Source organism: Cheilinus undulatus, linkage group 24, assembly GCF_018320785.1.
Source record: "Cheilinus undulatus linkage group 24, ASM1832078v1, whole genome shotgun sequence".
Lineage (NCBI taxonomy): Eukaryota > Metazoa > Chordata > Actinopteri > Labriformes > Labridae > Cheilinus > Cheilinus undulatus.
In genome coordinates this window covers 22,307,938-22,332,937 of record NC_054888.1, presented here as the reverse complement: position 1 = coordinate 22,332,937, position 25,000 = coordinate 22,307,938, and the positions used below count along the sequence as shown (strand labels likewise).

Sequence of the window (25,000 nt, the reverse complement as noted above, 5' to 3'; positions counted from 1 at the left end):
TTTTGTGCCTCTTTAAACCATTTTTATTTTTTTGCCGTTCTTTAACCCCTTCAAACCACTTTTCCTGCATGTTTTATCCCCTTTGTGCCACTCTTTCATCCATTTTTGCCAGTTCTAACCCATTGTTATTACTTTCTTTGCACCATTTTCCACTTTAAACCCGTTTTTTTTGTTTGTTTGTTTGTTTAAACTTTTTCCCCGTTTTTCTCTTTACCAATTTTTGCCACATTGTACCTCGTTCCACTACTTTTTCTGCCAAATATTGTCCCTTTTTGCCACTTCACAAGCCGTTTTGGGACTTATCACTAGGGCCTGACCGATACATCAGCTGGCCGATTATAACCTTTTAAAAATAATCATGAATCAGCCAAAGGTTAGCTAATAGACACCAATGTTAAAGCTCGTATTCTCAGGAGATACGACTTAGTTTTACTGTATGAAATGTCTGTGTTCTATTATTTATCCAGTAGAGGGCACTCTGACTCCTTTCATGTCAAACGCTCCATATTTACCTCCCTGGAGCAGAGAGAGCTCAGAGCAGCGTGGCTGACATTAGATTTGTTGAAGAGGACGGTTAGAGAAAGGTAACTTTATAACTAGTTTGTGAAATAAACGATAACTCTATCTTTTTTAGTTCAACCTGCTTGAGTCATGACGTGTCTGTGCCAGTGATGCTTATCTGTTCACGTTAGCGAGCTAATGCTAGGATAACCTAGCCTAAGACTGCTATCATTATTTAATTTTACTTGTTTTAGTGGAACCAGTTTTCATTCTTCTAACTTTATTTCTTAATAGAAACACCTAATTCTGAGGGACGTTTTATACTCACACATGCTAAACGTGCTGGTAGAGATTCAGTACACCAAAATTTAGTAGCAGAAATTCTAAGGTTAATTCATCTGGTTTATTGTAAAGCCCACAGATTCAGGTGTTTTGGATGAACATTTTCCTGATGAAGCCACAGGACAGAAAGCAGATTGTGACTGAGAAAGGAAGCAGAAATGAACAGGAGGTCAGGAAGCTCTTTGGTACATGCTACTATCCATGTTTATGTCATTATTAGTGATTACAGCACATGTTCACTTACATGCTGCATGTCTCCTACTAAATCTTCCCTTAACAATATAACCTGAGTTTTGAAAGCACTGTTAACTTGTTCTTAACATGGTTATTGACTCTTCTTATTTTTCACAGTAAACAAATGAGCACATGTATTGGCACTGATGCCATAAATCAACAAGTATACACAATAACAACAAATCAAACAGCTCAGGTGTATCCATTTATACAGAAAGATAAAGGCAATTATCTGTTTTATAATAGTAACAGGTCACAATCCAGGCTCAACAAACACCCTTTATAATAGATAGCTCTTCCCTGTATTCTAGTGGTAGTCTTTACAAGAAATTAAACTAAAGTGCAGCCAGCCTGTCTCTAAATTCAGTGAGAATCTCCATCAGCTGTTCAGTAGCATAGACTCCTAATATTAGCTTCTGCTGCTGCTGTACAGTAATCCTCCTCAGTCTTGGTCAGAGTAGCAGGGATTGAGAACTTTTTTATTGTTGTATTTCATGAAAAATAAAGGAAAATGGAAAAAGAGTTTGTAAATTTAATAGGGGTTCAAAGACTCTGGAGAAACAAATGCTTAACATGTATGAAACAGTTTTATAAAATGGAAAAAAAAAACACGTCAAGAAAAAGTACTTGAAGTTAACTTTAAATTCCTGCCTATCAAAGTCTTGTAAACTGAAACAACTTGACTACAATGCTCATTCTGTCCACTGGGTGGCACTGTTGTGGCAAACAGGACCTGTTTCTACGGTCCTGAATCTGCTGCCTGCAACCCTGCAGATTTCCAAAGAGGGAGAAATTAACTTACTATGGTGTGTTCATAGTCAATGGAGAAAATTGGAGTTTCTAAACTTTAGCGAAAAAAATGTCCTTTCAAGGAGAAATGTTTATTTAATGAACAATCTAAAATAGATGTAAGCATGAGTTCTCTTAAAAGCATATTGTTTCATTTTTCCACCTTAAATGCACCAATATTACTATTAATATTACTATTATCAATGAAGAGTGATAATTAATAAGAGCACCATTATTAATAGAAATCAATGATCCTCACCCCAAAAGTCTGTTATCCAATGTTTGATAGTTTTTCATCAGTTTATTTCAGATTATTACATGTAGGCTATTAATTTACAAAATGAGTGTTCATCTAATTTCTACAATTTGGCATTTTTAAGAGAGAAAATATGATGTTGACTAAAAATGGACTAAAATGTTTTCAGAGTTTTCCCTACCTCCCTCTCCCATACACCCTTAACCCTCTGTGTACTAGAAGGTGAAATATCACATAATAAACTGTAGAGAGCTCAAAGACTTTCTCTGGATGTTGTAACATTTTCTCAATAACAGATACTTCAGGCTGTTCTATAAGGGTGGTACTCTGGGTAAAATAATGCCTTAGTGTAAGAAACTGGAAAAATCCTGTTGGCATGATTTATTAAGGATGGTTGTCCTGGAACTTTGTCCCGTCTCCACGCAGGATCTCTGGAGCTCAGTCAGAGTGACCATTGGTGCAGCCCTGTTACCAATGCCTGAAGAGCTCAACTGACTGCTTTCCATTAGAAATAATGTTAAATAATGTTTTAAGAAAAAAGTGAATCATTAAAAAGTATAAATAGCAAAACACAAGTATTGAGGATCGCTGAAAAGAGCAGAAAAGCTGACAAGTTTAATAGTGAAATAGTTAAAATAACATAAGAATAGCCAAAGTTATAATCAGATGAAGAAAGTGCATTTAGTGATATTTTCCCATCTGTATAACATTGTTCAAATAAACTTTAAAAATTCAAAACTGTATCAAAGTTGGGAATGTGAGAAATCCTAGCAAACAACCCTCAAAGAAGCTGAAATGAATAACGATGGATCAATTTCTGAAGATGTGAAATTTTGGAGGAGTCAGTGGGACAAAGCAGTCTGTCATGGTAATAGTTGGCCAGCAGGGGTCGCTGTTCTACCAGGTCATTTCAGAGGTCAAACTCTGAAAGTTGAGGTTGATGATGAGGGAAGATGGATCATTTTGATTGTGGAAGTGGCTCACGTGCTTTTTATCCTGATAAATGTTTATGCCAGTAATAATAAACAATATAATACTGCCCTTTTCCTGAATATTGAATGTAAAATCACTCAAGAGATTTCAAAACTTCCTCTTGTAAAAATGATTTGAGGGTGATTTTAATATTTATTAAACAGACCCCCCCCCCCCCCCCCCCTTGGTATCTTGATAATAATTCAATTTTTTTTTTTTTTTTTTTTAGGTAAATACTGGATCCATAGAATGAAATGTCTGATAAAAAGCCAAATTTTACTCTCTTACTTATCTGTAATCTGTAAAAACCCTCAAAATTTAAAACAAAAAAAACAAAACAAAAAAAGAAAGAAAGAAAGAAAAGAAATGAAAACATGCAAAACTGACTCAATTTTAACTATGTACAAAATAATGAGATAGAAACCAGATTTCCATTTGATTTAATTTGGTTTTCTCCTCCTGTTTTATCTTTTCCATGGTTTAAATACAAATAGAATAGATAAAATATTAATAATTCAGACTGAACATTTACTGATAATTCAAAAACAATCAAAAGACAAGACAATAACAAAACTGATAATACTGTGCAAGAGACTTAGTATAGTTAAAATGTTTTAACTAGCGATATTTTTTGTATTAAATTCTTTAAAATGTGATTAGGTTGATCACCTGTCAATCATCAGTTGACTAACTAGCTAATCAGAGATGATAGCTCCGCCCACACTCCTTCGTCTCTGGGCAGAATCCGCTCGTAGCTCTTGACAGAAACAAACGGAGTAACGGTGACTGTTAGGAGTTTCCTCTCATCAGAAAGTTGTTGGGGTGTCTTTTTGTCCCTTCCTACGAGTTCCAGAGATCACTGTTTTGTTCCACAGAACCCGTGGTGAGTCTAAATATCCAAGACTTAATGCTTCTGTGTGTTTTAAAGAGGGAGAAATGCTAAAGTTAGCAGCGGCTAGCAGCTTGCTATCTTCCAGTTGAACGTTGGTCGGATCGTCTTTGATGTGCTGTGGCTGATGTGTGGCGGGCGGTGTGAGGCTCATTGTTGGAGCTGCAGACTGCTACAGGCTGTGGTTTTGGCAGTGGACTCAGCATTGCTCTGTTGTCTGATGGTGTAGCATGCTAAGTAGCGCTAACAACTTTAAGATGTGTTTGTTTACATGAAGTTATGAGCAAGAGTAATGACAGTGTGGAGGAAAACACGATTTAAGTGACTGTAGTGCATTATACCATCACTGTAAAATATATAAAGGTAAATTTTCCTTCCTATCAGATCCACAAATTCTGACTGTGACTTTTGTCTCATTGTTTCTTATGTTAAATTCACACCAGTGTCTACTCACCAGCTTTATCACCATGTGTAACTCATGAAGATATATAATTATATTTTTTCCTCTCTTAGGAGTTTTCTTGTTAAGTTTTAAAGTTATTTGTGCTTTACTTGTGCATAAAACGGCTCTGCTGTTTTTGTACAGCAGCAACCAGTGATGATTAAACAGGGTTACTCTCACTCCTCAAGCAACTCCCTTAAGGATCTGTGAAGTTAGAGTTTCCATCTGTAAAGGTTGCAGGTTATTGTGAAGAGGCCTTTTTTCTTTGCAGTGATTAGTTGATTATTTTCCAGGCAGACTTAATGTTATTTTCAGATTTGAACTGCTCACTGTAAAATCTATTTTTGCTGCTCTGAGGAGATGAATATATTTATTATCAGATTTGTATGTAGCGGAGTTTAAAGGAGTTTGAGACTAAATCTATTTATTTGTTTAGTTTATTTTTAATTCTGCTGAACTTTTTCAAACCTGCAGATAACTATGGAGAATTGTTTCTTTGTTTTTGTTTAGCAGACTACCGGCAGTCCCTTGCAGGCTATGATTGGAGATATTAGACAGAGGAAACACTTAAGTGAGGTTATGAATCTGTGGTTAGATTTATCTCTTAGAGTCTGGTATGAAATAATAACTAAGAATGGCCTGAAATCTCAAAGAGTACTACGATGGATTGCATGGGATTCAGATTTTAATCCCGGGAGGATAGATAACGGATTTAAAACTTGGGAAAGGGGACCTATCACATACTGGGAGCTGCTAAAGAGAAAAAAATGAAAAGTTTCCATGAATGAAAGGAACAATATGGTCTAAATAACAAGGACGTTTCCAGATATCTGCAAGTGAGACATTATTTAGATAAAAACATAAGGAGGGATGATCTAGAAGAGTCAGAAGGATGGATTGTAAAAGATTTTATGTCAACATTTGAATCAGAGCTTGGTAGGAAATGAATTTGAAAACTATACCAGTGTCTAGAAGACTTAAGAGGAAATAACAGCCTTTAGATTAAGGAGAAGTGGTGTAGAGTGGCAAATATTTCTTTAAGCGAGGATGAATGGGAAAAGATTGTTGAGCAGCATTGGAAAACAACCTGCTCCCTCTCCTGGAGAGCGCATGGTTGGAAAAATATGACACGCTTTATCATAACGCCAGCACAGAAAAAATACAGAGATAGGAGATGTTGGAGAAAGTGTGGCGAGAATAATGCCACTCATTTTCATGTTTTTTGGGGCTGCTTCTTAATTAGGCCGTTTTGGGTTGAACTACAGAAATCTATGGAAAAGGTATTAAAGGGGACATATTATACAAAAATCCCTTTTTCAGGCTTTTCTAACAAAAATATGTGCCCCTGGTCTGTCCATAATCCCTTCAAGTACCAGAAAAATCCATTCCCTCCTCTCCTCTCTTTCTCCACCTTTCAGAAAATGTGTGCTGAAACGAGCCGTTCTCAGATTTTCCCCTCATGATGTCATGTGGAGAGTTAGCCCTGCCCCCAGGTTTGGTTGGCCCTCCCTGCTTGGAAGAAAGTTCCACCCTCCTCTCCGGATCAGGTAAGCCAAATCCATTTCCTGAAAGGGGCGTGGTCATGGGTGGAGTCAGACAGCTCAGTAAGATTTAAAGCTACAGACACAGAAACAGCTCATTCTGAGCAGGGCTGAAACAGAGGGGTTTTTAAACAGACAAAAATCAAACACTGGAGTGTTTTTCAGCAACAGACTTCACAGGCATGTTTTGGGGACCTCTGAGACCAATATGAACTTGTCTTAAAGGGTAGAATATGACCTTTAAGGATGAAAGTCCTACTTTTATTTGAATTATTTTATTTGGGAAACATAAACACTGAGCTAGAGGGTACTGCAAGCAAATACATGTGGAAACTTTTTCAGTGCAGAAGGTGGGGTGTTTATATCCATATTCAGAGCAACAAGCCAAAGATGGCGAAGGCCGATGTCACGTAACAGAACACAGTGAAATCTGTACGGTGTCCAGGAGGTTTGCTTGTTTGAACAGCCAGGATAAACACGAGTACGCGGCATCTTCTGAAGCTGCAGAAAACTGAGTAAAAAACTCAAAACATTTTGTGGTAACCGACGCTTGACCCTGCTACACTGCGACCCACATAGCTGATCGGTGGATAACAGTCGACACAATGTACAGGCAAGCTAACATATTTTCTTGGCCTATTTCTACTTAAAACTTGTTAAAGTACGTGGATAAAACTTTCCCATTGTACAGCCACTATGTTGCTGGGTTCTCTGAGCTCGTAATAACCACAGGAGCAACTTGGCCAGAAATCACTGGAGGCTAATGCCACTACTATAGCCAAGCACCTCAGACCACCCAACTTCAAAAATCCTGAAATATCCCTTTAAAGAGAATCATCAGATAAAACAATGAAAATAGAGAGAAACATCTGCCTATCCCACTCCTGCTCCGTCTGATAGCAGGATTAAATATCTTGGACAAATTTTGTGTTGGTAAACAAAAACAACTTTGTTTTTTGTTTTTAATTCTTTATTTAGGGAATGGTCAGGGGCATCAACAGTCATGATTTTACAAAGCAACAAGAAAGAAACAAAGATCCACATTAAGATGTGTTTGTATGTGACATGACTGCTCTTCAGACTTCTTCTCTCAGTATTCCCATTTTTCCTTCTTTATATAACTACATAAACTATATAACTATATACAGTCTTTGAAGAGGAATGTGTAATCATGTTAATGAACTTTCAAATACAGAGAGACGGCTCAACCAGATTTCTTCTTCCATCCAGTAGGATTGAAGAGCAGCAACAAGAAAAACACAATATACAGTGTGCTATGTGTGTACATTCTATGGGTACTTATACACAGATTTATTTATGGGGTTAACATGAAGCAGTGGTTACGCTAGACTTTTTTGTTGTCCGTCATTTTGATGGAAAGGGCCGTAAAAATTCAGTCATGCCGTATTTCAATCCGTCATATGATCTTTATGATTTTATTTCTAGTTTTTCATTAATGAAGCACCATTTCTAAACTTATATTCAAAAACAGTCTTTGAGGTTCTGCATTTTAATGGCACTGAGAGAAAGATGAACACAGGAGCAGTGTTTACTCCTCGTCAATTTTACGCAGTGACAGTGGGGCAACAATCCCTGTCTTTAAGCAAGCAACTATGAACTACGCCATTTATGATATCACGCACAGTTTTGAGGATATTTTTAATATCAAGATGTTGTAGTTTGATGACCATAGCTGATAATAAGTTGTTAAAAGGCTTCACTGTGGAGCTGTGCGCATTTGTCTGCTCCATTGGAGTCGTAATCCGAAAAAACGTCACGCACGCTGAGTCCGTTGCGTTTGTATTTGCCTTGCCTGAGAAAATTTGTAGAATGTGGCAAAGTATTTCGTACTGCAAGCCTGTGTCTCTGTCACTCCTTTCAAATCCCGCTGGATCCATCCTGACACAGAGCTTCATACGGCACATGCTCATGCATCATAGCGCTGAGACAAGTTGGAGAGATCGAGAAGAACTTAATAATAATTATAATGTAATATAATTACAATAACAATAATAATTCTGTTTCTGTTATAACCCTTGAGTCGGCTACAAACATATGCCTTTATCTATTATATTTCCAGATCTGATATCCACATAATACAAATTACGGTGTTTAGAGTGAGGCTTCGGGGGGGGGGGGGGGGCAAATAAAATGACTTTTTCGGCATCGGTGTGCAAACATGATTAGGATAACATGAAACGTGCTTATTGTGCAAAGGCCTTAACACTCGGCACTCGGTAACCTCTCCGTGCTGTCAGCATGGAGACTGATGCGCTTTCATTACTCTACGATGTCGAGGTCAGTGAGAGAGCCCACTGCTACAAGATGTTTTAATAGATTCAATAACTTCCTTTATTGTCCATGTGTGCAAAATGGTAAAGGTCTATGCACCTGTTTGTGAGTGCGCTGAAATGCAGGCTCATCCTTATCATTCCAGCCCGTCAAAATTAGTGTTGACATCTGATAACATATTTTTTTAAATCTATTTTTAAAAATAACTCATAATAAGCCTTTTAGTCATACATTGGGGGGGGGGGGGGGGGGTCCCCTCCAAGGACGCCGCCATCTTGGATTTTTGCATTTTGCCTGTTTCTATGGCACCACAGAAGGACTCAGATGTCAGATCTATCATCTATATATATATATATACATATATATATAACAGATGTCAACACTAATTTAGATCAATGTACTTATAAATGTTATGTTTCATTTTAACCAAGCTTGTTTTGCTAAATGCTACAAGGCTAAATATTACACACTACCCCTTTAAATATGCTCTCTATTTTCTTATGAAGCTTTGACCAAAAAGGTTTAATTGACGGACATTCCCAAAATCTGTGCCAATGATTAGCATCCTGACTCCCACACTGTCTCCAACATTTTGAATCCTGCCACACTTCCTGTACAATCATCAACATATACAAAATCAAGAATCTACACATTATTGAAGTTATTCTGTCACATTTCTGATGAATGAATCCGTTTTTCTGCTGTTTTCTGGAGCAGCATTTAGTAGGGATGAGTCTGTCTGTGTGGTTGAAGACATTTCTTCTCCTTTTCTTCAATTATTTCACTAATATCTCTCTAACACTGAAGGCTCCTCTCTGACCCTGCTCTTTGGCCCATTTTTACCTACAGGGTTCAACATGGGACAAAAAACAATGATAGCTCAATTATATGATGAGTCCAAACATTTTTGAAGCGTTTTATTTTTCAGGGAGAGAGCTGCTGTGTTTGGCACTATTTTACAGTGTGAGCTTCGGCTACAGACTACATGCTCTTCCACCTCAGAGTATCTGATCAGTTGTTTGTGTCTGTGGGCTTCATTGGACCAAACAAGAAGTATCTGAGCTAAAACAAGACTAAAAAGAGCCATTTTGGACTTGATCATATAAAAATGAGTGCTGAACAGTTAAACAGTGATATATACACCAGTACAAGTGTAGCCGGCAGCCTTTTTGTTCCCACTCAGCTCCCGTCATCTAGGTCACGCGGTTCAGTCTTTGCTTTGACGGCACCTCCCACTTCCTCAATTTACGAGCAGGTATCTTACTATATAAGTGGCTCCATTTTGGCACAGTGGGGGCTGCTTCTTTTGTTTGATCCCCCTGCATTTGACTCCTTTCTGGATGGTGGTGCCGTTAAGTTAGCATGACTGAGATGTGTGGGTAAGCTCATGCTCTAGATGCACGCAGCCCAGCCGCTCTGCATTATCTTATGATTGTTTTTTCTTGTGTCACGGATCCTGGTGCTGTAGCGTTGACGCTGACGGTTGAATGAATGACTAATGCTGCGCTTCTAAGGTATATAAATTGTTTTTCAAGTCTGTACATTGTGGACATTTTAATATGTATTTGACAGCGTGATTAACATTTTTAATGAATCTCTTTGTAGATCTACTGCTGCTTTGTTTTAGTGCTTTATTTACCTGCTTTGTGTTAGTTGATTTGTTTTGGCTGCTTGATTTTGCCTTATTTAGTTAGTTTATTTTGGCGTTTATGTCCTTTATTTAGTATGCTTTATTTTAGTTAATTGGATGATCCGTTCTGCTTTGGTTCCTTAGAGTAGCATTTTGTTGTTACATGTTCGGTTGATTGTTTCTTTTTCTTTGTACATTATTGTTAACTTTGTTTTTCTTCTGTTTTTCCCTGGGTTCCGGGAGTATTGCAGGCCAAAGTGGTGTCCGTCACCTGAGCGCATTGGGGCTGCCAGCGGGTACAGGCCTCACCACCTGCACCTCACCTTCCTTTAATTGTGTGTGAGTGGTTTTTGGCACTTTTGATTTTTTTCTCACTGGGTATGTTTTCTTTCTTTTCGGTTGCAGTGTGTGAGTATGTGTAGGATTTGGGCACCAGCGTGTGTGTGGTAAGTAGTCTGCACCCCCAACCCCAGTCACTTGCGAGTCTTTAACACCCTTTGTCTGCAATATTCACCTTAAGTAATTTGTTTGGTTTAAATCTTTATCTAATTAAGACAATTTTGTGGTGTTTTAACATTTACATATTTAAAGAGAGCCAATAATAAATCTTATATTTTCCACAACTTAATATTGACTTGTCGCTCAATTTAAAATCTGTTTAAATAAACATCATTGGTTGAGCTTCTGTCCTGTCTCTGACTCTGATTTGCTTGCTGCCAAGTTGCTGTCTTACAAGAGTGTGAGGTAAAATTGTGTGTTTGGGGTAAATTTAAATGATAATTTCCAAAACATAAGTAAAACAATTTGGCCTAACCTGGAGCGTGGCCACACAATTTCAACTAGTGAAGAAGAATTACTGACAAGCTTTGAATCAAAGAAATCAGATTAATCAGAGATAATAAATCATCTAGGTTGTAGTCTGACTAAGCTTTGGATTCAGACAGCAGAGTCTGAGCTACAGAGAACACAGAGACACTGAGGAATATAGACCTATCCTAAACCCAGGATAGAGCGGTTCAGTGAATGTGGTGTTGAAGGTGTGGAGGTGGATCAGTCTGTCAGAGGAGACTCTGTAGAAGGACAGAGAGCCAGCAGGATGATCCAGATACACCGCTACTCTACCAGAGGATAAAGAGGAGGAGGAGGAGATGAATGTTTCTCTGTTGTTGTGATCAACATAATAACCATGTTTCAGGCAGATCAGACTCCAGGACTGATCATTAAATACAAAGTCACATTCATCTCTGTCTCCTCTCCGTCTGATTCCTCTGTAACTCACTGATACTTGAACCCCTCCTCTCCACTCGACCTCCCAGTAACAGCGACCAGTCAGACCAGTCCGACACAGCAGCTGCTGACAGTCAAATCTGTCTGGATGATCAGGATATGGCTGATCCTCATACACCCATGTCACCGTCCTGTTGTTGTCAGACAGTTTGAGTCTTCTGTCCACTGTGTTTGTGTCCACTTCCAGCTCACAGGCATCTGACGGATAGAAGGAGACACAACACAGCTGACGGTTATCATCTGATCATTCCTAAACAAGGTTACTGACAAACTAACATTTCGTTCCTGTCAAAGGCTAGAAAAATACGGTGATACGACTTTTAGGCCATATCACCCAGGCCTAGTCCAAACAGACTAGAATGGACTAAAGTTGTGCAGACGTCTCTTGACACAAGTTGCTAAAGCGTGCCGTAATGGTCAGAAATCCTGCAGAGCAGCAAAAACATGCAGGGCTCTACAGTGCAGCCTATTAACATCTGGAGAATCAGCTATGGTCTTTAAACTACTACATCTTGATATTAAAAATATTCTTATCAAAGTCAATGATATCTTAAATGGCACAGTTCATATTTAATAGTTTGAGGACAGGGATTGTTCTCTGCTGTCACTGTGTAAAAAATAACGAGGAGTAAACACTGTGCTGCTGTGTTCATCTTTTCTCTCCATACCATCAAAAATGCAGAAGCTGAAAGACTGTTCTTTGGATCAATTATGAGTAGTGAAAGGGTGCTTTAGAAATTGAATGCTATTAATGAGATTATCTTTCATAATTTCATATAAACAATATTAAAGAGAGGAAATGAAAATGACAGATTCTAAAACAGTTTGATGGATAGGGATGTCCTGATCAGACTTTTTCCACTTCTGATACGATACCGATATTGCAGCCTTGAGTATCAACCAATATGATATCAGCACGAATCATACATACTTTTATTGCTTATTTTGTAGTATGGAATGTTAGAAAAGGCTTGATCAAGTGATATTACTCAAACAGAGAACAAGCCAGCAACATAGGTACGAGAAAAACTGACCTATTTATTATTAACCAATGGGTTACATAAATTTTGACCTTAAACATAAGCACATTCTACAACTAAATAGAATAAATGAAAAATAAATTAGACAAGCCTGTCTATACTGTGTTTCTTTCTGTGAGCATGAATGTGTGGGGACAGGGTGTTAAAAGCAGACATGCTTATGCTCGGCCTGCAGAAAGTGGAGATGGAGGAGTAGGAAGGGTTTTGTTAGGAATTAAGTTAACTGACTGATTATTATTTGTTTTCTGCTCTTGTTATTAGAGTGACATGTTTATTTTGAAATTGGAGCTGTGGACTCTTAACTTTGAGCAGTTGGACAGTAGACAATATGTGGGTTTTTTTCCGTGCCCTAAGTTGTTCCCACCATGTACTGGCAGTAAAAATAACTGAGGTGAACTTCATTTGTTATTTAGGCCTTTAAAAGTATGATTTGTTTTTATTAGATTTATTGAGGTCATTTTTCAGGCTTATTGAATTTATTTTTGATTTATTCTATTCAATTGTAGAATGTGCTTATGTTTAAGGTCAAAATTTATGTAACCCATTGGTTAATAATGGGCTTGCGGTGCTCAATCAAGCGTTTAAACCCGACATTACTCAACACTGACAGGGGCTTGTCATCAATTTTTCCTGTTATAGCTAATGCCTTTTTGCCGTCCCGTGGGAGTTTATCACGCTTTCCAAATGTTTCGGACAGCATCGGTTGTTTTAAGGAGCCAGAGACTTGTTGTTTCTTCGCCTCCGTATGTGAAAATCCTCATGCTGTTTTTGTGATGCTTCTTCAAATGCCTGATGAGGTCGGTCGTATTAAACGTCCCCGGTTCTTTGTCACCACGGGGAACTTGTGCATGACAAGTTTTGCACTCAGCTGCAACGTCTTTATCTGACTTTAACGAAAAACACTGCGACACGGCTGACATCACTCCCATTCCTTGCGACTGTGTTAGCACCGGTGTTAGCATCGGTTAGCATTCACGGATGCTGTTGTTGTGAGCACGTGGGCTCTGCATGCTGGATCCTGCAGCGCTGCTGGATAGAAGTGCTGGAACAGAATGGACTGCTTGTATCGGAATGCTTAAATCGGAGATTTTAGATGTAATCCGATGCAATCCGATAGTCGTTTTTTTGCTGATATCGGACCGATATCCGATGTCAATATCGGATCGGGACACCTCTACTGATGGAGTTTTTAAGACCCTGTGGGTCAAAATGACAGTAAAAAATTCTAATCCAACCTGTGAGGGACTGAGCCGTAGTGTTTCCCTCTCCTCAGAACTCTAAAACTGTTTCTGTTTGATGAATGTCAGTGATTGTGAACATGGACGTTCATACTCTCAGACCCAAAGACTGAGATGGATTCAGACACAGCCTCAATCATTGTTGCTTCACATCCTTACCTGATTCATAAAGTCAAATTCATCGTTGTGTTGTCACAAATCAAACATTCAGACACTCACACTTCTTTAGACCTGGTTTCAGTCTGTGCTGTCCACCATGGTCCAGCCTGGAGGAAGAAACAGAGCCAGTTTAGACATCAGGGATGGGTCAGGAGAGATTCAGACACTTTCATTCTTCATGTGACTTTATTTTCCTTTAGCTTTTCACCGCTGCCTGGTTGTAATGCAGGACCATCACCAGATGGTGGCAGTAGCACATCTGAGAGCTGTTTGATAACCGTCATTAAATCACCAAAGAAGTAGAGGGTCATTTGAGTTTTAGTCAAATTACTGCAATTGACCTTCTAACAGTGATTTTCCTCTAAATTCCTATCCCTCTCTTATATATATACTAAGCCTGTACTCAAAGTTGATATGGCTGTATATTGACATGTGCTCCTTGGCTATATGTTTATCAATAGAGATGTTTCCTACTGCTTCCACTATCCTATCAAAATAAAGGCATAAAGCCCCTGTAGAGCTGAAGTGCTGAGAGCCAGCTTTAGTAGCTAGTACCAGTCTGTCTCTCTGAGTCTTTCTGTCTGTACCTCAGTGTCTCCAGTCTGCAGTGTGGATCCTCCTTTAGAGCAGACAGTAGTTTCTCTCCTGGTTCTCCTGGATGATTGTAGCTCAAGTCCAGCTCTGTCAGACAGGACGAGCTCAGAGCTGAGGCCAGAGAAGAACAGCCTTCCTCTGAGACCAAACAGCCAGACAGACTACAGACACAGAGAGAAACAGAGACGATAAAAAATGTTCAGTTTTATGTCTGGAACTGAGGTCTTTTTTAATTGAGTCCCACAGGTTTTTGGAGTTCCTACACCTTTCTGACTGGAAAACTTTGATGCTGTTGTCATTGTTGTTGCACTAACCTGAGAGAGTCCAGTCTGCAGTGTGGACTCTCCAGTCCAGAACACAACAGCCTCACTCCTGAATCCTTCAGTTCGTTGTTACTCAGGTCCAGCTCTCTGAGACTGGAGGACCGGGAGCTGAGGACTGAGGACAGAGCTCCACAGCTTCTCCCTGAGAGGTTACAGCCACTCAACCTGTAAAAGACTTTAGTTAGTCAGTGAAATAATAAAACTCACAAAATACAGAACAGGCTGGAAAGGAACCCTTTTTAAAGAGGTGGAATCCTTACTTGAGAGTTTCCAGTGTAGACTGTGGATCTCTAAGTCCACCACAAAGTTGTTCAACTCCTGAATCCTGCAGGTCGTTGTTACTCAGGTCCAGCTCTCTGAGACTGGAGGACCGGGAGCTGAGGACTGAGGACAGAGCTCCACAGCTTCTCCCTGAGAGGTTACAGCCACTCAACCTGTAAAAGACTTTAGTTAGTCAGTGAAATAATAAAACTCACAAAATACAGAACAGGCTGGAAAGGAACCCTTTTTAAAGAGGTGGAATCCTTACCTGAGTGTTTCAAGTGTAGACTGGAGATCCCTAAGTCCACCACAAAGTTGTTCAACTCCCGAATCCTGCAGGTCGTTGTTACTCAGGTCCAGATCTCTGAGATTGGAGGACTGGGAGCTGAGGACTGAGGACAGAGCTCCACAGCTTCTCTCTGAGAGTTTACAGACACTTAGCCTGTAAAAGACTTTTGTTAGTCAATAGAACAACAAAACTCACAAAATACAGAACAGGCTGGAAAGGAACCCTTTTAAAGCGGGGGAATCCTTACCTGAGAGTTTGCAGTGTAGACTGTGGATCCCTTAGTCCACCACAAAGTTGTTCAACTCCTGAATCCTGCAGGTCGTTGTTACTCAGGTCCAGATCTCTGAGACTGGAGGACTGGGAGCTGAGGACTGAGGACAGAGTTCCACAGCTTCTCTCTGAGAGTTTACAGTCACTCAGCCTGAAACAGAAACAGAGGTAGAATTAAGTTTATTTTTCTAACTACAGACTACTCCAGTAGATTGAGAAGCACTCCTCCTCACCCAAACCCGCTCCCCTGACCACATCACATCTGTCCTGAAAAATCTCCTCTGGCTCCCTGAAGTTGTTTTGTCACTTGTTTAATGTTGCTCTTCAAGGGTTTAAATCTTTTCCTGCTTTGTACAGTGTCTGAGTTTTATTGAAATAAAGCACTTTATAAATAAAACTTTTTATTATCATTAATATCTCATTACTGTAATTGGAAAACTGTCTGTTTGTATGCAAGTCTTGACTTGCAAACCTCCCTGTTGCTCCAATTCTCATTCCTTCCTCTCAGAGGACTTCTTGGGTATACTGGTTTGAACCTGGAACCATGGCATCATCATTAAAATGGATACATTATGTATAAAACTCCAAAATTGTTTTTATGCTTCATGTTGGCCCCCCTCAGGTCCCCATCCACCAATACGGCTGACCTGCTGACGTGCAGTAAATGTTTGCGTCACTTCCTCTAAGTGTGGCTGCTCTTTACACATCCAAAGGAGACGCTGTGTTTTCCTAAATGTTGATTTACAGTTAATCTGTTTTTACTCTTTCTACTTCTCATCACTACTGTTTCATAGCTGTTGTGCGTTTATGCCTACATATACTTAACAAGAATCCCTGCGGTTTAGGTGCTTTTCTTTTAGCCTCCCTGTCCTCTTCTAGCACAACTTAGCCTAGCTTAGCCTCGGCTTCTGTGTCTGCCTCGGACTGCTTGGTGTGCTAAAATTACATATCAGTTCAAAGAAAACACAAATACAAACAACTTCAAGCAACAATACGTTTTGCCCTGTACAAGAAAACATGCTAAACCTTACAGCTACATAGCACTGACTACAAGAGAAGACGTGATTTGAATATGGCCCAAACAAACATGTAACTACTTTGTTCCTGTTTTCCAGTCCATACAGGTCTGTGTGCATTGATAGCACGGCTGCAAGATGTGTAAAGGGTGCAAGACTGCTGACTACACATGATCTGAAGTATACTACAGAAGAGACTACAGAAGTCAGCAGCATAGTGTCCTGGGACCAGAGCGAGCTTACACTCAGAATCAGCTTTATTGGCCAAGTATGCTTACGCAACAACGATGTTGACTCTGGTTAGCGTTCCTCTCCATGTACAGGAATGACACATTACATACCCCAACACATACATTTTCTACGTATCACAGTTATGATTTAGATATGTACAAGCTTTTGTTGGTGTTATTTCTAGTTTCTGTTATCAGTGCAGTTGTGAGTTCACCTACAGAGCTTTGTTGGAGGCTTTGACCACTGGCAGCAGCCTCAGGAGAGCCTCCTCTGAAGCAGAGTATTTCTTCAGGTCAAACACGTCCAGATCTTTTTCTGATGACAGTAAGATGAAGACCAGAACTGACCACTGAGCAGGAGACAGTTCATTTGTGGAGAGACGTCCTGATCTCAGGGACTGTTGGATCTGCTCCACTAGAGAACAATCATTCAGTTCATTCAGACAGTGGAACAGATTGATGCTCTTCTCTGCAGACAGATCCTCATCGATCTTTTTCTTGATGTACTTGACTGTTTCCTGTCTGATCTCTGAGTCACTTACTGTTTGTGTCAGCAGACCTCGTAGGAGATTCTGATTGGTGGTCAGTGACAGACCCAGGAGGAAGCGGAGGAACAAGTCCAGGTGTCCATTTGGGCTCAGTAAGGCCTGGTCCACAGCACTCTGGTAGAACTGTGTCATTGTATATCTGGATGGTGTTGGTGTATTTGCCATCGGATTGATTCCAGAGTTGATGAAGGTCTGGTGGACATGAAGAGCAGCCAGAAACTCCTGAACACTCAGATGGATGAAGCAGAACACTGTGTTCTGGTACAGTCCTCTCTCCTTTCTAAAGACCTGTGTGAACACTCCTGAGTACACCGACGCTGTGCTGATATTGATACCACCCTCAATCAGGTCTGATTCATAGAAGATCAGGTTTCCTTTCTGCAGCTGCTCAAAAGCCAGTTTTCCCAGAGACTCGATCATCTTCCTGCTCTCTGGATTCCAGTGTGGATCAGTCTCAGCTCCTCCATCATACTTGATTCTCTTCTGTTTGGTCTGAACTACCAGGAAGTGGATGAACATCTCACTCAGGGTCTTGGGCAGCTCTCCTCTCTTTCTGGTCTTCAGCAGATCCTCCAGAACTGTAGCAGTGATCCAGCAGAAGACCGGGATGTGGCACATGATGTGGAGGCTTCGGGATGTCTTGATGTGGGAGATGATCCTGCTGGCCTGCTCCTCATCTCTGAATCTCTTCCTGAGGTACTCCTCCTTCTGAGGGTCAGTGAACCCTCTGACCTCTGTCACCATGTCAACAAACCCAGGTGGGATCTGATTGGCTGCTGCAGGTCGTGTGGTTATCCAGAGGTGAGCAGATGGAAGCAGGTTCCCCCTGATGAGGTTTGTCAGCAGCACATCCACTGAGGTGGACTTTGTGACATCAGTTAGGATTTTAGTTTTGTGGAAGTCCAGAGAAAGTTGACACTCGTCCAGACCGTCAAGGATGAACACGACCTTGAACCCTTCAAACCTCCAGAGTCCTGCTTCTTTGGTTTCAGTAAAGAAGTAATGAACGAGCTCCACCAAGCTGAACTTTTCCTCTTTCAGCACATTCAGCTCTCTGAAAGTGAATGGAAATGTGAACTGGATGTCCTGGTTGGCCTTGCCTTCAGCCCAGTCCAGAGTGAACTTCTGTGTTAAGACTGTTTTCCCGATGCCAGCCACGCCCTTGGTCATCACTGTTCTGATTGGTTCATCTCTTCCAGGTGGAGCTTTAAAGATGTCTTCTTGTCTGATGGTTGTTTCTGGTCTTTGTGCTTTCCTGGATGTTGTTTCGATCTGTCTGACCTCGTGTTCATCGTTGACCTCTCCAGTCTCTCCCTCGGTGATGTAGAGCTCTGTGTAGATCTGATTCAGAAGAGTTGGGTTTCCTGCTTTGGCAATCCCCTCAAACACACACTGGAACTTCGTCTTCAGGTTAGACTTGAGTTTATGTTGGCAAACTGGATCAGAAATTTCTGAAAGAACAAGCAACAAATGATGTGAATGAGCTGATCCTGCAAAAAGTTTTAATCTAAAAGAGAGGCTGTGCAGTTCTTCTTCCACCATCAGTTTCATCCAAAAATCTCATCAGATGTTCAGTGGGTATGTGCAGAATATTAAAGCAGAGTGGGGGAATGTAAACCTCCACTTCATCTTTCCATCATCTTAAATCTCCGTTTCCTTTTTACTTTGAAAAACTTACTGTTCCACAGATGAGCAGCCAGCTTCTTCTGCTTCATGTTCCTCAGGAAGTTCTCTGTGATGTTCAGAAATGCCTCTTCACTGCTCCTCTGCTCTTCATAGCCACCAACCAACACCTCCTCATCCTCACTGAGACATTTTGGGTCAACATGACTCAGAGCCTTCTGAAATCTCTTCAGTTCCTTCTTCACAAAGATGATAATGTTCTCCTCCAGCAGCTGGAACACAAAGAGAATGTGAATGTTTAGAGGACAGCCTGTGTTTGATCAGACAGACTGAAAAACAGTTTACCATGATATCTAGATAGATGTGCTCCACTGTAAATGATGATGTACACACCATAAATATGGAGTCCAGGTCTGTTTTGTGCTGCTTGGACTGATCATTGAAGAACTCTGATGTTTCCAGCTGACCTCTGTAGAAAAATATCAGGTTTAAGGACATTTAATGACAGAGTCTGAGAGGTCAACAACATGGCCCAGTGTAAATGTAGGAGGTTTAAATGATAATCACATTTACTCTGGTATGGATGTTTGCTTATTGACAGAGATCACTTCCTCAATAACTAACTCCCTGACATCGCTTTATTCAGCTATATCATTACTTTATAACAGCGCATCCTACTGCCAGTTTAACATTTCCTCCTCTGATTTTTCATTTTCCCTGTTCAACATTCAGCCCCAACAGACCATTCAACCTAGGCTTATGATTTTTGGTGTGCATATCCATCATCATCAGACCTACAAAAAGCGTCTTCAACCCATTCCTTAATCCCAACAGGATGTCCTCCAGCTTCATCTCAATTTCAACATTCTTTTTTATAATGCAAAGCAATGATAAAACTCTTTTGAAGTTGCAGAATTATCAAGAGGTATTGTGTATTATTGAAGGTAAAATTAATTTACCCAAGTACATTTCAGAGCCTGTACTTTTTCACACAAGTATCTGGACTTCTACTGAAGTAGAGAATGTGAGGACTTTTGCCACCTCTGTGTTCAAGGTGTCAGACTTATATTTGCAGCTGGGCTTAAATAACTGACGTACTGATAAACTTTACCGTGTCTGATGAAGGAGTCTGAGACTAAATGTACATTTTAACACTGCCCATTCATTACTCCCCACTACAGTATGTCATTAAAATGTTATTGTCATTCAAACATTTCACCAGCACCAGGTCAACAACTGTTTACCTTCAGGTGGAACACCTGTCCAGACAAAGATCTGTTCCTGTTGATAGAAACTAGCCCTCATTGGCTCATACAGCTGTCTTATTTAAGACCACATTAAAATAAAGAACTTCTCAAGAAAAAGATTTTATTTTGGATCCACTAGTTCTCATAAGGCCCTCTTAAGTTCACTGCCTGTAGGTCCCTGGGACTCCCCACACTGATAACATGTCATTGTAAATGTCCATATATTTTATAATTTCTTACCTTCTACCTGCAGACTGTTTGAAGTTAAAAACGGCATCTTTAGACTGATCACTCTTCGTTGACAAAAAGCTGGGTTCAGGAGAGTCTGAGCTCTGCTCCTCAAACCTGATACTGGAAAACAAGACAAGACATGTTTATGTAGAGCTGATGTGTTGATTTTTGCTGTTGTTCAGTAGTTCTGATGCCATAAAACAGTGATGATAATGATGATGATAATTGAGGAGGAATACCCTGATTGACCAGCAGTACATCATAAGTGACTCTTGGCTAAGCCCCTCCCTAAAATAGCAACTGTCCAATCTGCAGCATTAGGAGAAGTCTATTTACAGACTCATGCTCAGCTCTAATGGAACATCCATGTCCATTTTTCTTCCTTAAGTTATGTCAATTTTTTATTTATATAACTTCATTTAACCCTCCTATGTCTCTAAGGGTATTTTTTTACCCTTTTGGACTTTATTTTGTGGATAACTTTGGCTGTGTTGATGCAAATGGCATAAATTATAAAATATAGTCACACCTGAGTCCCTAAGGGTATTTTTTACCCCATCTACTCCCATTATAAACACATTTTTTGAATACATTGCCATTGCAGTTTAATTTATTTTCTTTTTTTTTTTTTCATTCCTTGGGGTTGAAATCCCTTCAAATTTTTATATTTCATTGTTTTTTTACTAGGTGGTGATATTTTCTCATATGCTGTATAACCACCATTGAAAGGCCATGTCAGCCTTTTTACATTATCATATTATATCAAGCACTGCAGGCTAATAAAATGAATATTTAGAACAAAACTTATTTGGGTGTGTTCTTGGTATGCCATAGTGTAGTGTGAAAGTGTGTGTTGAGAAATTGGTGTGTATGTATGTATGTGTGTGAAGCCAAAACACAGCCACGAAACTCATGGTCAGTACAATGTGATATGATGAACCCTAATTTACCATGTTTGTAAGATTTGTCAGATGGATGAGGTTTGTGGGTGTGTGCATGTGTGTCAGTGTGAAAGGGGGTTGAGTGGGTGTGTGTTTGTGCTTGCGTGTGTGTAGATAGCTACAAATGCTTATTTTTTCCAACATTTTCAAAGCTCCCGATGATGTTTACAAATTTCAAAGCCTAACAGAATCATGTGCACATATACACACACCTAAACACACCCACCCACACACACACAAATCCCCTCAACATCACCGCCACACCCCAACACCCATACACACACCCACACAACTGCACACACACACACACCACAACCATCTGAAAAATCATGCGAACATGCTAAAGTAGGGTTCATCATTTCCCATTGTACTGACCATGCTTTTAGTGGCTGTGTTTGGGCTTCACACACATACACACACACATATCAATTCCTCAACACACACTTTCACACCACACTATAGCATACCTAGAACACACCCAAGTAAGTTTTGCTCTAAATATTTATCTTATTAGCCTGCAGTGCTTGATATAATATGATAATGTAAAAATGCTGACATGGCCTTTCAATGGTAGCTATACAGCATATGAGAAAATATCACCACCTAGTAAAAAACAATGAAATATAAAAATTTGAAGGGATTTCGACCCCAAGGAATAAAAAAATAAGAATTAAGATAAATGAAACTGCAATGGCAATGTATTCAAAAAATGTGTTTATAATGGGAGTAGATGGGGTAAAAAATACCCTCAGATTTGGCTATTTTTACACAGTGAATTAAAAACTTAAAAAAACATTTTTCCCTGAAATACCAAAATTCATCCCAAAATACACACCTCAGCAAAATTTATGCCATTTGCATCAACACAACCAAAGTTATCCACAAACTAAAGTCCAAAAAGGTAAAAAATACCCTTAGGGACCTAGGAGGTTTGAAAAATAATGAAGTACTGATCACAAAAACTGGCATTTAAAGGGTTAAAATTTTGCAACATAATGAATATTCATTATAAATGGTGATGACTGAAGTGACTTAAAATATTTATACAAAAAAATTGGAATTATACATTAATACATATATCTTTTATGGCAGAGGGACCTGGGTGTCACACTTTTATACAATCGGGCACTACGAAAATATTAAAAATTGTTAAAAATCAATCTTGATGCCAATCTTTGACACTCCTGGGCCCAGATAATTCCAAACAAAAAAATTCAGTTTTGCATTTATGTGATGGAAAATAATTCACTTTTTGTGTTTTTTCTTCTGAAGTTACTTAAGGAATTTATGTAAAAAAAATTAGAATGATACATTAATACGTAATTTTTTTAAGGCACTCTTTATTGAAGGATGTTTTTTACCCTTAGGGACCTGAGTGTCGCAGTTTTTTTTAGGGACCTAGGAGGGTTAAAAAAAACTATTACAAATGTTTCACCTCATCAAAGCTCAGCATTATAAACATTTCATGTCCATTTCACTGAGGTTACTCAGGTTCATGTAGTTGAAAAACTCCATGTTTTCATTCATTGACAACAGTGACACGGTCATCATATCTATAGTTTTATTGAATAATTTCTTACCTTTTACCTTCAGGTTGTTTGAAGTTAATAAAGCCACCTTTAGACTGATCACTCTTCATGGACAAACAGCTGGGTTCAGGTGAGTTTGATCTCTGCCTCTTCCTCCTGATTCTAAAAAATGACAAATTGTTTAGTTATAGGTATGCTTATATAGACTTATGTTTGCTGCTGTGCAGCCTTTAAGCTGTAATCATCAAGATTAATTTAGATGCCTTACAATTGTTCACTTTGTATGACAAAAATCCAGAAATTGTAAAAGTTTAGCCTCTTGAATTAAATCACCAGAAATAATGAAATTTTCATGATATTTAATTTTTTTCTGAGAAACACCTGTGGATAGATGATATTCACTATGAGCTCAGGCTCCAGCTACTGTTCAACATCAGATTTACAACCTGATTAACTCAACTGTAACCACTGTTTATTTAAAACTCTAAAATCCCACCATCATGCTTTATTTATATGATGATAGAGGGATGATGATGAATGAGGGACAACAGTGACATGGTCATCACATCTATAGTTTTTGTTTTATAATTTCTTACCTTCCATCTGCAGGTTGTTTGAAGTTAGTAAAGCCACCTTTAGACTGGTCACTCTTCATGGACACACAGCTGGGTTCAGGAGAATCTGGCCTTTGCTTCTCCATCCTGATACTAAAAAAACCCAAACTATGTTTATATAGAGATGATTATTGATATTAGCTGTTTTGTGAAGCTGCTATGAAACAGTGGTGATGATGATGATGATGATTGAGGAGGAATATCCTGATTGATCAGAAGTGGATCTTTAGTGACTCTTTGCTAAGCCCCTCCCTAGAATAGCCGCTGTCCAATCCTCTGCAGCATTAGTAGGAGTCTATTTACAGACCCATGCTCAGCTCTGATGAAATATCCATGTCTACTGTTCCTCCAAACAAGGTATGTCAATATTTTTATTTAGATAACTTTAGTTTGAGAACCATTAATATCAACAATGTTCCACCTCATCAAAGCTCAGAATTATAAACATCAAATGTCCATTTCACTAAGGCTACCCAGGTTCACATAGCTGAAAAACTCCATGTTTTCATCTATGGACCTGAAAGCAGCTTTCTCTTTATACTCACTGAGCTAGAGCTCCATCTACTGGTTAAAGTCAGAATTACACTCAAATTATTTAATCACATTGTGGCTCCAACACTTCTTAGTGATGATTAAAGTTTATGATGATGGAGAGATGATGATAAATGAGGGACAACAGTGACTTGGTCATCATATCTGTAGTTTTTATTTTAGCATTTCTTACCTTCTAACTGCAGACTGTCTGAAGTTCAAAATGTCATCTTTAGTCTGATCACTTTGGATGGATGAACAGCTGGGTCCAGGAAAGTCTGATCTCTGCTCCATACTGATTCTGAAAAACAACAAGATAAGTTTAATTATAGATATGTTTTAATAGAGATTTGTTCATGTTTGCATTTGTTCAGTAGATAAGCTGCCATGAAACAATGATGATGATGATTGAGGAGGAATGCCCTGATTGACCAGCAGTGGATCATTTGTAACCCTTTGCTAAGCCCCTCCCTAGAATCGCCACTGTCCAATCCTCTGCAGGGTTAGTCTTTATTCTGTGACTGCTGTAACAATAATGTTGTAATGCATGTATGTAATGTAACGCTCTAAAAATAAATCTCTTGATTATGAACAGGGTAATGAAGCCTAATTCTTGGATGATTGTTTTCGTACGTTTTTCATGAAAAGATTAGAATTATGTTTTGATTAAGGTTCTTTATCAGACTGTCTCTCCAGGTTCACATCAATATTATTGACGTCTTTTTTATAATTCTGAGATTATCATCTTGATGATGGCAACATGTTAAAACTATCCTACGCCTGACTAAGGAAAAAAAAAACACCTGAAAACTTTGCTTGTTGGTGCTCAGTCCGTCCGACTGAACGTTGATCAGACGTATCACTGAACAGGAAATATGGATCAGTATTGATAATTAACAGATCTAAACATGATCAAAACAAATAAGGCAGAGAGAAGGAGAGAGGTGGTTAGGTAACCAATGTGAAGCAACAGCTGAACTAAAAAGTCACTGATTGTAGGTGTTAGATATTTTATATTTCCTCCAGGCAGCAGCTGCAGTAAACTTCTCAGTTTCACTGATTTTATTTTTCAAAAATATATATTTTATATATAATAGTTAGTCATTGTAGAATGTGAACTTAACCCAGAAACTAAATCACA

General features: G+C 39.2%; 1 protein-coding gene across 5 annotated transcripts in view; it reads right to left on the bottom strand.

Moving 5' to 3' along the window:
* Window positions 1-25,000, bottom strand: part of LOC121506293 (NACHT, LRR and PYD domains-containing protein 12-like) — a 51,660-nt gene that overhangs the window by 22,398 nt on the left and 4,262 nt on the right. For 2 of the 5 annotated variants that reach the window (XM_041782032.1, XM_041782033.1), the window contains exons 1-4: window positions 24,053-24,526; window positions 23,311-23,421; window positions 22,766-22,876; window positions 20,254-20,364 (exon numbers count right to left, since the gene is read on the bottom strand). In XM_041782032.1, the coding sequence (XP_041637966.1) occupies window positions 20,254-20,364; window positions 22,766-22,876; window positions 23,311-23,421; window positions 24,053-24,153 (434 nt within the window). In that variant the 5' untranslated portion in view covers window positions 24,154-24,526. Of the gene's footprint in view, window positions 1-10,837; window positions 11,374-13,672; window positions 13,720-14,199; window positions 14,368-14,520; window positions 14,695-14,789; window positions 14,964-15,058; window positions 15,233-15,326; window positions 15,501-16,814; window positions 18,595-18,821; window positions 19,039-19,159; window positions 19,236-20,253; window positions 20,365-22,765; window positions 22,877-23,310; window positions 23,422-24,052; window positions 24,527-25,000 lie in introns of those variants that run through there. The other 3 variants (XM_041782031.1, XM_041782030.1, XM_041782034.1) reach the window with 3 other exon arrangements.